The following is a 13,880-nucleotide window of genomic DNA, read 5'->3' on the forward strand; positions in this document are numbered from 1 at the left end:
GAATGTATAACCTTGCTTGGTGAAAATGAAGAGGACTTAAAATACTTACTGATGGAGAGAAGGCCAGGCTTGGAGGTGTGAGGTCTCCTATGGAGATACTTCCAGTGGCTGGAAGGGCACCAGAAAGAGCCTTAGGCTGTTGCCCCTGGAGGGTTCTGGGGTGAGAGGACTGGAGGTGGCTTTCAGTGGGACCCTTAGATGGCAGTTTAGTTAAGTTCCCAGACAGATACGGATTCTTCTCAGGGTGAAGGGTTGCCTACATCAGCCAGCCCTGGCAGAAGCAGGACAAAGATTACATGTAGGAGTCCAATTGGGAGCAGAAGGGCTCACATTGAACAGTGGATTCTTTGCCACCAGTTCAACATACAGTAAGTACACTGTAGATGTGGTGCAGTTAAGAAATCAAGTGGTGTATTGCATTGGGCAATTTATTGCAAAATATTTATTTAGAGCGTTGATAAACAAAGATGTCACTTTGACGGCAAAGGTATGTCTGACCTAATCCATGATATTTTCAATCCCATGCATGCAATATGCATGCGATAGCTGGACAATAAAAAAAGACTGAAAAATAATTCATTCATTTGTATTCTGGTGTTGGACAAAAAGATCAAATATGCGATGGACTGTCAGAAGAACAAACCTACCTTGGAAGAAGTACAACCATAATGTTCCTTAGAATTGAGAATGGCGATACTTTGTCTTGTGCCTTTTGGATATGTGGTCAGGAAGGAAAATCCCTGGACAAGTCAAAAAGACGAAGACAAGATGGGCTGACACAGTGGCTCCAACAGTGGGCTCAAATATAGCAATGATTAGAGCATGGTACAGAACTGAAGAGCAAAGATGTCAGCTTCAGGACTAAGGTGCGCCTGACCCAAGCCATGGTATTTTCAATAGCCTCATATGGATGTGAAAGCTGGACAGTGAATAAGGAAGATCGTAGAAGAATTGATGCCTTTGAGTTGTGGTGTTGGAGGAGAATACTGAAAGTGCCATGGACTGCCAAAAGAACCAATAGATCTGTTTTGGAAGAAGTGCAACCAGAGTGCTCCTTGGAGGCCAGGATGGCTAAGCTTCGTCTCTCATACTTGGGACATATTGTCAGGAGGGAACAGTCGCTGGAAAAGGATGTCATGCTGGGTAAGATGGAGGGTCAGAGAAAAAGAGGAAGACCCCCAACGAGATGGATCGGCCAGCTGGCATCATTGATGGCATCGAGTGTGGCAGCGGTAGTGAGGTTGGCCTAGGATCGGACTTTGTTTCGTTCTGCTGTGCATGGGGTCACTATGAGTTGGTTCCGACTCGATGGCAACTGACAACAACAACAACAACAACAGAACTGGGCAGTATTTTGTTCTGTTTTACATAGAGTTGCTATGAACTGGAACCAATTTGATGGTATATAGCAACAACTTGTTTATATATGTATATCATTGTACTCCTATACAACACCCATCACATATTGGAAATATATACTTACCTTTGTACATACTTGGAAATGATTACTGCTGCTGTAGGACTCTATATGTTACAACATTTAATGTAGCCGTATTTTGTTTTTGTGTACCTCTCATATCTTCCTTTGCCTTGGTTGCATTGTACTGACTTTCCATTATTTTGTATTACCTTTCTCTTCACCAGAATTACTCTTATCTATTGGTATGGTGCTTTAGAATAAGCACTGGACTGTTAACTGCAAAGTTGCTCACTCAAACCCACACGGGCCACTCCTTGGAAATCCAATATAGGGACTCTATGAGTTGGTACTTAACAACAGCAACAATAATGATCTAGTTAGTACTTTTCCTTCCTCAGCTTCCTGGTAACCAGCAAAGAATATTTCTGTGTGTGTAAACTGATTATTTACTTCTTATAATAGTGGTCTCATACAATATTTGTCCTTTTGTGTTTGACTTATTTTACTAAGCATAATGTCTTTCAGATTCATCTCTATTGTGAGATGTTTCATGGACTAATCATTATTCTTTGTTGTTGCGTATTATTTTTAAGTGCTGTCGAGTTGGTTCCGATTCATAGGGTTTCCAAGGAGGGCCTGGTGAATTTGAACAACTGACCTTGTGGTTCAGACTGACTTGTGGTCCAGTGCGTTCATTATCCTACAGTGCCACACTAGGGCTCCTATCCCATATATGTATATACCACAGTTTGCTTATCCATTCATCCGTTAGTGGAAATTTGAGTTCTTTTCCTATTTTTTCCTATCCTGAATAATGCTCTGAGCGTGGGTGTGTATATGTCTGTTTGTGTCAATGCTCTTATTGCTCTAGGCTCTATACTTAGGAGTGGGGTTGCGGAATTGTATGGTATTTCTATTTCTAGCTTTTCAGAGAAGTGTTATCCTGTGTTTCATAGTGAGTGTACCCTTCTGCAGTCTCACCAGCAGTGTTTAAGAGTTAACAGTCTTTCTCCATCCCTGCCAGCATTGCCTATTCCCTGTTTTTGTTTAGTTTTTGCATAGTGTCAGAACTGTGGGCAGGTGTGCAGACATGCATTGTCATGTAAGATCACAAGGCTTTTGTATAGCAGTCTTTTGCATTTAATCTGAAGTTTAGGCTTCAGCGCTTCATGAGTATCTCACTTTAATGAGCACTGTTGATTGTTGAAACTTTTTCCTGATTGTTTTTCAGTACTGGCCCTTGAGAATCCCAGAAAACTATAAGCATCAATTTTCCAGCTGATGGATGACTTTTGAACTTTTTCTTGATCGGAGATTGAGAATGTTTTCATTCCATACCCTTGTTATTTACTCTCAGGCTCTTAATAATAAATCCATGTCTTATTACCAGTAACAATTTTTTTTAAAGAAACTTCTACCTTCCTTTGAGTATTGATCCAAATTTTGTGTGCAGATGTCCACGTTGACAACTGCATAGCAGTGACCTTGGATGGAAGGCACTGATAAGACAGTGTAGCCAACAGAAATTTTAATATAACCAGAATGCAGATAATTTTTCACTCATTCTGGTGCTTTGTGGTGTGATTGTGGGCATTTTTTTCTGTTCCAGAGAACTTAAATCTTTTATAAATAGGATCATTATGTTAGTGGTGGTGGTAATGTGCTGTGGAGTCAATCTGTCTCATAGCGACCCTGCATAGGGTTTCAGAGGCTGTAAATCTTTATGGGAACAGAAAGCCTCTGTGGAATGACGGGTAGTTTCAAACTGCTCACCCTGAGGTTAGCAGCCTGACTCGTAACCACTGTGCTACCAGAGCAGAAATTGAAAGTAATTACATTGCTAAGTACTTGATTAAATAACACTTAAATATGTTTATCTTTTAAGCTGAATGGCCTTTATTATTTAATAATAAGTAATGAAAGACTTTTCTAATGAGGTTAGTTTTATTGATAATTCTTTAAGTCTTATAACTGTTTCTAATTGTGAATACTGTTTCTTTGTTGTTAAGTGCTGTCAAGTCAATTCTGATTCATAGTGAACTCATAATTCACTCATAGTGAATTATTTCTGTTTCCTATTCAGGATAACATTCTCTTACTGCATATAAAAGTCTTTTTTAAAAATATTTTATTATGTGTCCTACATCTCTCAACTAGAATTAAGAAGAAATTCAGATAGAAAAGATTATTATGAAACTCAAGGGAACTAATTTTCTTTTATATGAGAGTGTGGCTCTGTGGGTTATTGCGCTAGACTGCAATGTAGGGTTTAAAGGAGTGACTGGTGTGCTTGAATCACCAACCTAGTGGTTGGCATTCTACTGCTTTTCCTACAGTACTACACCAGGACTCCATGTCAGTATTCTAGTTGAAGAAAAATAATCCTGTGAGTTCATGCTTATTTGGTTTCATTAGACTAATATGTATTTTTTAATACTTTAGGTGTGTACATCCCGATTCTGGTTTAATTATCGACATGTTGCAAATACTCTTTCTGTGTATAGAAGTGTCAAGAGACTGGGTATTCCTGACAGGTAAGAAACCGTCATTAAACTTAGTGAAACCACCGACATAATTGTTAGATTGGTGTTTGGTGCTGCTTTTGGAAAAGGTAGAGAAAACTGATTGAAGAGCATACTGCCATGTATAAAGTACAGGTTACTTCTGACTATTAAGACAAATTATATAAAAGAACTGTCAAATATAAAGTAAAAAACATTTCACTGAGTATGACTGTGTAGTGTCATTCATGTAATTTTTTAAAAAACAGTTTTAATTTTAAGCATCGAAAGCAAACCTACTGCCTTCAAGTTAAATCCGACTGTAAGCAACCCAGAAGCAATTTTGACTAATTTAAGCAGAAAAGGAATTTATTGAAAGCATACTATTTAGTTCACCTAATTGCTAGGAAGTTGTTGTTGTTAATTGTCATTGAGTTAATTCTGACTCTTAGCGATCCTGTATAGGATTTCCAAGGAGCAGCTGGTGAGTTTAAATTGCTGGCCTTGTGGTAAAGACTCACCTTGTGGTCCAGTGTTTTATCCCACTGTGCCACACTAGGGAAGTTGGACAGCAAAAAAGACATAACTAAAAATCACGGTGTAAAACCAGTCCAGTGACAATAACGTGGCTGCCATCTGTTAATAATAACTAGATTCAGTCACTACATAGCTTTTTGCCTTTGGAAACAGGGTTGCTACTGCCACCTGCTGCCAAAATCTAACCTTTGCTGTTTCAGCTTTCTAGTGTCTCTAGGTCTTACATCAGAGTCGTTGGTGAAAATGGTGTACTATCAGACTCTAGGACAAACAACCATGTCCATGCTGTTAGGAATGACTAGACAAATGAGCATCGACTTTGTTACCTTCTATATAAGGGGAGAGCTTTGCTTTCTATGAAGATTCATAAAAAGGGAAATTTCATACTTATAGGGAAATAATTTAGGCAATACCCATGCACCTCTGCCCCAGCTATCTAGGATGGATTTACTTTACTGCTTCCAAAACGGTTCTAGCAGGGAGCTGCAGTCAGTTCAGGTCTTTAGATTTGGTTTGTTTACTGCTATATTCTTTTCTGAGACCTGGTGGTACAGTAGGATAAGCATTGGACTGCTAACCGCAAGGTTTGTAGTTCAAACCCACCAGCTGTTCTGAATGAGAACGATGAGGCTATTTGCTCCCATAGACATTTACAGCCTTAGAAACCCTATCTAGGGTCACTGTAAGTTGGAATTAACTCAATGTCAGTGTCTTTTTTTTTTTTTTTTTCCCCCCAAATGTTCTTTTCTCCTGTGAGGCAATATGAAAAGACCTTTGTAGTAAAACAAATCTGAGTTTCAGATCTAGCTTTATTGGTGATTTTGATAAAGTCTTAAACTCAACTAAGACTATTTCCTCATCTGTTACATGGTAAAAATAGTACCTTCTTTGCTGGATTTTAGTAGTTCCTATAAAACCAAAGAGGGATATGTATAAAGTTGTACAGGAGTAGAAAGAAAGCAGTGAATGACTTAGAAAGCAAAGTTGCTTTACATTTTATGTACATAGATACTTTTAGCCTGAGAAGTTGACTGAGCTATAATTGAATTCATGTAATTTCACCTGGAAATTGTGATCATCAGATAATATTGCCATAAAAAAGAATGCTGTTAAATAAAGTCAGAAAGAAAATGATTTGTTCTATCAAGTATATAAATATGATTTTGGAAATTAGCCATTTTTCCTAATTTTTCATTTATTCTTGTCTAGAAGGTCTGCATGTTTACTCCTTTGACTTTCAGCTTTTAACTTCATTTGCTTCTTTTCCCTGTGCACTCCTCTCAGGTGCATGGTTTGGCAATAGTTTTCACTTTGGTACGTGAATCTTTGTTCTTTGAGTCTGTAGGTTACATTGAAACAGTTTAAGATTTGGAGAGACTTTTTAGAAATAGAATATAGCAATAGGATATATTTTATATATTATGCTTTAACAAGTTTATCTGTAGGTTTCTAAAGAATCTTTTTTAAAAAGCTTACTTCTGTTTCAGGTGATTGACTACCTGTTTGCATCTCTGTTTATAAAATGTTTGTTGGCTGGTTAACTGAGGATTTAAGCAATTTATTATTTAACTTGTGCAAATCAATAGAAAAGATCTCTTCGGCTTTTAAAAGTCTTTTGTGGTAAATCTTTCTCTTATTGGTAATATACTATTATATTTCTTTTTGGAATTGAGTATAAAAATACAAATATAGATAAACTTTCAGAAAGTAATAAATCTTTATGAAACAGCAATTTGAAAATTTTAGATCATTAAAAACAGTTTTGTTTTAATGGTTGAATTTAGTTTATGCTTTATGAAAGATTTTCAGATTAAAATAATAGTATCGTTTGTCATAATTCCAGAAATATATTCTGAGAGAAATGATTGGTCACAACATTTAAATGATAGCTAGAGTTCTTATTTCTTTGTATATTTAAAATTTTATTTATTTAAAAAATGTTTACTTTTGTTTTGAAATACAAAGTATTTCCATTTAGTTTTACTGTATGTTTCAATAAGTATTGGACTACTACCCACAAGGGTGGTAGCTTAAACCCACTGTTGTTGTTGCTGTTAGGTGCTATAGCGTTGGTACCGACTCATAGCGACCCTAGGCACAGCAGAACGAAATACTGCCCGATCCTGGACCAAACTCACTACTGTTGCCACACTTGATTCCATCGATGCTGCCACTTGGCCAATCCATTCATTGGGTGTCTTCCTCTTTTTCTCTGACCCTCCACCTTACCAAATATGATATCCTTCTCAGCGACTGATCCCTCTTGACAGTATGTCCAAAGTATGAGAGACGAAGTTTGGCCATCTTGGCCTCCAAGGAGCACTCTGGCTGCACTTCTTCCAAAAGGGATCTGTTAGTTATTTTGGCAGACCATGGCACTTTCAATATTCTCCTCCAACATCATAACTCAAAAGCATCAATTCTTGTACGGTCTTCCTTATTCACTGTCCAGCTTTCACATACATATGACGTTATTGAAAAAATCATGGCTTGGGTCAGGCGCACCTTAGTCCTCAAGCTGACATCTTTGCTCTTCAACACTTTAAAAAGGTCTTGTGCAGCAAATTTGCCTAATGCCATACGTTGTTTGATTTCCTGCTTCTTTCTTAAATGTTGATAGTTGATGCAAGATGAAGTCCTTGACAACTTCAATCTTTTCTCCATTGATAAGAATGTTGTTTATTGGTCCAGTGGTAAGGATTTTTGTTTTTTTAACATTGAGATGTAATCCATACCAAAGGCTGTGCTCTTTGATCTTCATCAATAAATGTTTTAAGTCCTCTTCACTGTCAGCAAGCAAGGTTGTATCATCTGCATATCGCAGGTTCTAAATGAGTCTTCCTCCAAACCTGATGCCACATTTTTCTTCATAGAACCCAGCTTCTCAGATTATTTGCTCAGCATACAGGTTGAATAAGTATGGTGAAAGAATACAACCTTGTCGCACACCTTTTTTAATTTTAAACCACTCAGTGTTCCCATGTTATGTCAGAAGAACTGAAACCAGTAGTCACTCCATAGGAGAAAAATGAGGCTGTCTGCGTCCATAAAGATTTACAATATTGGAATCCCTAAGGAGCACTTATACTTTGTCCTATAGGTTGAGTCAGAAAATGATGGCACTGGGTTATGTATTTCAGTAATAAATTAGTTCATGCTACAATCATTTATTAAAATTAACAACACGGATGATTGCCATTTGTTATGGAAGTCCATAGATCCTGACTGAAATGTCATCGTAACTATGGCACTATAATTGTTCTGGTTTCTCTCTGGTCTTCTGAATGCATTTCACAAACTCGAGAAACACTGAGACAGTCTCTCTGCTGGAATGGCTGTCTGTACTTCTAACTCACTCCCCAAACCTGACTGTGATTCTGAATCATTTGTGGCACATATTGAAAATACAAATTTTACAGCTTCACCCTTAGAGATTATAGTTCATTAAACCAGAAGTAAGGCCAGGAATGTGGTTATAAAGCACAACCAAATATGAGAAGCACAAATTCACTTTACTCAAATACTCCTTCAAAAGAGTATTTCCTGACACCAATAGCATACTGGTGTACCAATGTAGGATAAGCACCGGACTGGTAACTGCAAGGTCAGCAGTTCAAACTCACTAGCCACTATCAGAAACCCTTTACAGAGTCACTGGAAGTTGAAACCTACTCAACAGCACACAACAACAACAACAGTATAGCATTCTGTGTATACTTTTATCATAATACTGCTGTTTTAGGTATAATACATCTTCCCTTATTAGATAGTAAACAAAGGGCTGTGTTTTATTTCAGTTTCCCCAACATTTAATATTTTGCGTGGCACTTAGTAGGTGTTCAGCAGGTGTTGAATAAATAAATAAAAGTATAACTAGAACTAGGAAAGCATGTCTTTCACTTGCTCAAACAAAGCAAACACAAATTTTATGAGTATAGACATATCTTTCCTCTAAGTTGTGTTAGTCTAGTTGTTAGCAAAGGAGTTCTGATGACACAGTGGCTAAATGCTCAGCTGTCAACTGAAAGGTCAGTGTTTCTAACACCACCCCCAGCAGCTCCACAGGAGAAAAGACCTGGCAGTCTACTCTGGTAAAGATTGTTGTGTTTAGGTGCCTTAGTAACCATATGTACAACATAATGAAACAGTGCCTGATCCTGCACCGTCTTCACAATCATTGCTACATTTGAACCCATTGTTATAGCCACCATGTCACCCCATCTCATTGTGGGGCTTCATTTTTGCTGACCCCTTTTTTTACAAAGCATGTTGTCCTTCTCTAGGGACTGGTTCCTCCTGATAAAATGTCCAAAGTACTTGAAACGAAATCTTGCTATCTTAGCTTCCAAAGAACATTCTGGCTGTACTTCTTTCCAACACAGAGTTTTTCACTCTTCTGGCAGTCCATGGTCTATTCAATATTTTTTTTTCCAGCATTCTAATTTAAATGGATCAGTTGTTTGGTCTTCCTTATTCCTGAAAGATTACAGCCTAGGAAACACTGTGAAGCAGTTTTGCTCTGCGTATAGGTTTATGTCCTTTAGGATTGCTGTGAGTTGGAATTGACTTTACAGCATAAAATAGCAATTGTTAGTAAATATTAATTTATTATTAAAGAAATTTTAATAATAACCTGTCAAAATTTTATAATACTATTTCATAATATTGCCTCAGGTAAAAGAAATGTTATGGTTTTGGGGGAAAATGAAATAAACATTCTAAGATCCTTCCTTGTAAGTAAGTGCCTTCTAGGTTGATTTTTTTTTTTGCCCCTGGGTAGTGCAAAGAATTACTATTAGCTGACAAATTAGTCATTCAAACCTACCCAAGAAGTGCCCTGAAAGACATTCCTGGTGATCTACTTCTGAAATGTCACAACCTAGAAAATCCTCGGGATCAGTTCTACTCTACACACATGGGGTCACCATGAGTCCGAAATGACTCTATAGTAGCTAACAACAAATATTTACTAAACTATTATCATTCTCATATCTAAGGTGCATGGAAGAGAAGTGTCTTCCACTTTGTGCCAGTTCTTTCAGTTACCTTACTGAACCTTTAGAGAATTGTTGCTTTTGCCTAGTTTTACCTTCCTGAAACATTTAGCTATTTTTTGACAATTTTCTTCCCTCAGATGATTGTTTTTAACTCAATCCCTGTTCAGCTACCTTCAATATGCTTCAAAATGATTAGAAAATGAATAAGAGAAAAGACATTAAGCAGGGATTAGGTTCTAGTGTTAGTATGTGAAGCATAAATTAAGTGAAATTGTCCTTAAAACATTTTAAAATAGCTTATAGAATATAGCTTTTTATCAGGTTCAACACAGCCAGTTGGTTTTTTTCCCTCCTCCAGGATTAGAAGACATTACCACTTTCTTTAGTTGATAAAGGGGTTTACTTATGACTAGAGACCATTTTATATGAGAAATAAACATTTATAACGTTAGAATTTATTTTCATACTATGAAAGACTGAGGGAATATAGATTCACATCTGCCATCTCATGTTTACTCTGAGGAATAAATCCATTTAGTATTGTTGTTGTTGTTGTCAGGTGCCATCAAGTTGATGCCAACTCATAGCGACCCTATGCAACAGAACGAAACACTACCTGATCCTGGGCCAACCTCACAATTGTTGCCACGCTCGAACCCATTGATGCTGCCATTTTGCCAATCCATCACGCTGGCGGTCTTCCTCTTTTTCTCTGACCCTCCACTTTACCAAACATGATATCCTTCTCCAGTGACTGGTCCTTCCTAACAATATATCCGAAGTATGAGAGATGTTTGGCCATCCTGGCCTCTAAAGAACACTCTGGTTGCACTTCTTCCAATTCTTCCAACACATTTAGTATTAGGTTGGGTAAAATCTGTTTTTCTTATTTTCCCTTCTCTTCCTGTCTTTTTTGCTGATCACATAAAAAAATTAAGCTCATGGAATTTAAAATATAATAAAAAAAAAAAACAGGATATAGTTCTACTACACATTGCGTGGATGTGAATTTTGTAATGATTCCTGTGTGTGAACCATCTATTTCTGTGCTTAAATCAGGCAGTTTTACTGACTCCAGCCAACACTATTGTTTTCCTTATTCAGTGTTTTAATTTTTGATGTGAGACTAATTTGTTTCTACTAATATTTAAAAATTATCATCTCTTCTTGTTCAGAAACTTTTAGTGTATACCTAATAAAATCCAAATCCCTTATTCTGGATCTCAGGGTGTTTTGTAATCTGGATCCCAATCCAGCATTCTGATAATTTCATTTCTGTCCCTTATGCTTCAATCAGATTCCTTTTTGTTAGTGTCTGTACTGTTCCCTGCCTCTTGCCTTCTACTGGTCCTACCTACAGTCTTTTCCTTCCTATGCCGTTTCTAAGGGTTCTTATGCTCAAATTTCAATGTGTGCAGTTCTTTATGTTTTCTGGTCCTTTTTGCCATAGATGTTTTATATACACCTTTTTGCATAATACTTTGTCTGCGTTTTACTTATTTAAGGCTTGATTTGACACTCAGTTTGTATTTTTCACAGTGCTTTCCCTGCTACAGTGCCAACTCTGTACAGAATTAATGAATAGTATACTAAAGACCCCTAATTTGTTGAACCGTACTGGTTTAGGCTAGAAAGAAAATATTTCTGAATACTGTTTATATTTGAATTTTCTTTCAATATTGTTTCTCAAGCCTCACTGAGCTTCATTAGAAGTTCTATGTAGTTAATTTGGTAAACTACGACCTGCCTAACTCCTACCTTTGTGATCCATGGGTGGAGTACTTTTCACCAAGACACTTTAACTTGATTTCTTTCTATCAGATAGAAATCTGTAAGAGTCTTACTTAAAACAAGTCAGTGTCAACCTTACTTATCTTAACATTTAAATTCCCTTTGGATATATTTTTCTTTTTCATCTTTTGTCCATTTCAGCCTCTTTCTCAAAGTAATAGGTTTTATAATTCAAAGGATTTATTTGGGCAGTTTTGTGAATTCTGGTGATAATTTTTGTTATAAAAAGAAAAACATCACTAAATTGCCTGTTTTTGCTGTTTTTAAAATTATTGTGGCAATGAAACTTTAGACTGCTGTTGATTTGATCTTGTATATAAGAAAGCATTGTCTAAAGGAGAGCATTGTGAGACTGTTTCATCAATCTTCTTATGTAATTCTTCATTAAATAATATGGAGATCTTTGACATTATGATTCTTTGAAACTGCTTTCGGCTTTCTTTCCAATTAAGTAAGCCAGAATGGTTCTTTGTCTCTGATCCCCTTCCTTAACTCTCCCTGTAGCATGCATTCGCTGTCCATCATAATTTAGGTACTATGTTAGAGGTTTTAATGTTACTTCTTTTATTTATTCCTTGTGACCTTTATAAAATAAAGCTCCCATTATACATGTTGAAAATGATTCTCAGAATAACTTGCTTAAGGTCATATAACCATTAAATGACAGAACCAGAATTTCAATTCAGATCTTCTGATTTTATAGCCCAAACAGTTTATCCTATCAATTATCTTTTTTCATAAATTACAACTGTTAATAATGTATGTAAGGAGCTCTGATAGTGTAGTGGTTACGAATCGGGCTGCTAACCTCAAGGTCGGCAAAGAGAAACTACCAGCTGTTCTGTGGGAGAAAGATGGGGCTTTCTGCTCCCATAAAGATTTTCAGCCTCGGAAACCCTATACAGGGTCACTATGAGTCGGAACTGACTCCCTAGTACTTAACAACAGCAACAACAACAATATGTATGTAACATTTACAATTAGAGAAATCTTTTTATATACATTTTCTTATTCTCATAACAATCCTACAGAGAGTGAGATGATTTATGCAAACTAATACTTTCAATACTATATTATGTTTTTAATGTGTATTTTCATGCTAACTGTAATGGCTTGACTGTGAAAACAGTGATTATTAATCAAATGTGAGAGATGTCTCTCTGGTTTTCCCATTTTCTTCTTATTTTCCTCGTTTTTACTATGGTTTAAGGTTTCATTACTTCGTGCCTGTGCTTCAGCAGCTTTGTAACTGTTGATTCCATGCCTCTGGTCTTTTCCTTCTTCCACGTCATCCTATACACAGCTGTTAGAGTTACCTTTCTCAGACCAGGCTTTCATCTTTCCACTCTCACAATCAAGAACCTATAATGGCCCTATATAGCTTTTCTAACAAACAAACATTTCAGCCAGCTTTCAGTCTTTACTGACTACTCTGTGATTCCAGATTTTTCTTTCGTTTGCTGATTTGTTATGAAATCTAGTACATTATGTAATCATTATCCTTCCATCTTCAAACCTAGCAACCTAACATCTTAAGATCTTTTTCTGAGTCGTCTTCTGTCATCCCTTCTCTTTCTCTTCCTCTGCTTCTGAAGTCACATGTCTTCTCTGACACAGACTCTTCTGCTTTCCTCTTATAAAGACTTTTGTGATTACATTGGACCTACCCAGATAGTCCAGGATAATCTCCCCTCTCAAGATCTTTAACTTTATTACATCTGCAAAGCACCTTTTACCATGAAAAGTGAGACATTCCAGATTTAGAGATTAGAATGTGAATATCTTTGAGGCACCATTATTGAGTCTGCTCACAAACAGTGTTTCCTCTCCTAAAACCTTCTAAAGGAATATATGATCAGTGTTGTAAGTGTAAGTCTTGTGAGTCTGGGTGTTGAATGGATCCTATCAAAAAGACTCTAGTGAGTGTTACAGAGTAGGAGTAGGAAGCAAACTGTGAAAGTGAAGAATTGTGGAACTTAAGAAAAGAGTTTTCAAAAGGGAACCGTGTTGTGGTAAACCCTAAATGCCCATCAGGAAGTGAGTGGGTAAACAAAATGCATACAGTTCCATACAATGGAATACTACTCAAACAAAAAGAAAAATGAAGTTTTGATATATGCTACAATATGGATGGAGTTTGAAGAAATTATGCTGAGTGAAATAAGTCAATTTCAAAAAACAACAATTATAGGACCTTAATTATATAAAAAGGCAAGACCAAAGTTTATTAGTTATTACCAGGGGAGGGAGCCATGGTGGTGAAGTGGTTTTTGGCTACTAACTGAAAAAATTCAGTGGTTCCAACCAAGTAGGAGAAAGCTGTGACAGTTTGATTCCATAAATAGTGTAGTGTTGGAAATCCAGGCAGTTACACACTGTCCTATAGTGTCCTGTGTTGTTGTTATTGTTGTCAGGTGCCATCGAGTCAGAACTGACTCATAGTGACCCCATGCACAGCAGAACGAAACAAAGTCCAATCCTGGGCCAACCTTACTACCGCTGCCACACTTGAGTCCATCAGTGATGCCACCTGGCCAATAATCTCTTTAGAGGTCTTCCTCTTTTTCTCTGACCCTCCACCTTACCCAGCATGACATCCTTCTCCAATGATTGTTTCCTCCGGACAATATGTCC

The 13,880-nt window shown here is 37.0% G+C and overlaps 1 protein-coding gene across 1 annotated transcript in view; it reads left to right on the plus strand.

Annotated features, from left to right (window-relative positions):
* Positions 1-13,880, plus strand: part of LOC102812687 (GPI-anchor transamidase-like) — a 175,117-nt gene that overhangs the window by 15,109 nt on the left and 146,128 nt on the right. Inside the window, exon 3 of the mRNA XM_006831085.1 lies at positions 3,863-3,954. Coding sequence (XP_006831148.1) covers positions 3,863-3,954 — 92 coding nt within the window. The remainder of the gene's footprint in view (positions 1-3,862; positions 3,955-13,880) is intronic.

The sequence above is a fragment of the Chrysochloris asiatica genome, unplaced genomic scaffold, assembly GCF_000296735.1.
Source record: "Chrysochloris asiatica unplaced genomic scaffold, ChrAsi1.0 scaffold00002, whole genome shotgun sequence".
Lineage (NCBI taxonomy): Eukaryota > Metazoa > Chordata > Mammalia > Afrosoricida > Chrysochloridae > Chrysochloris > Chrysochloris asiatica.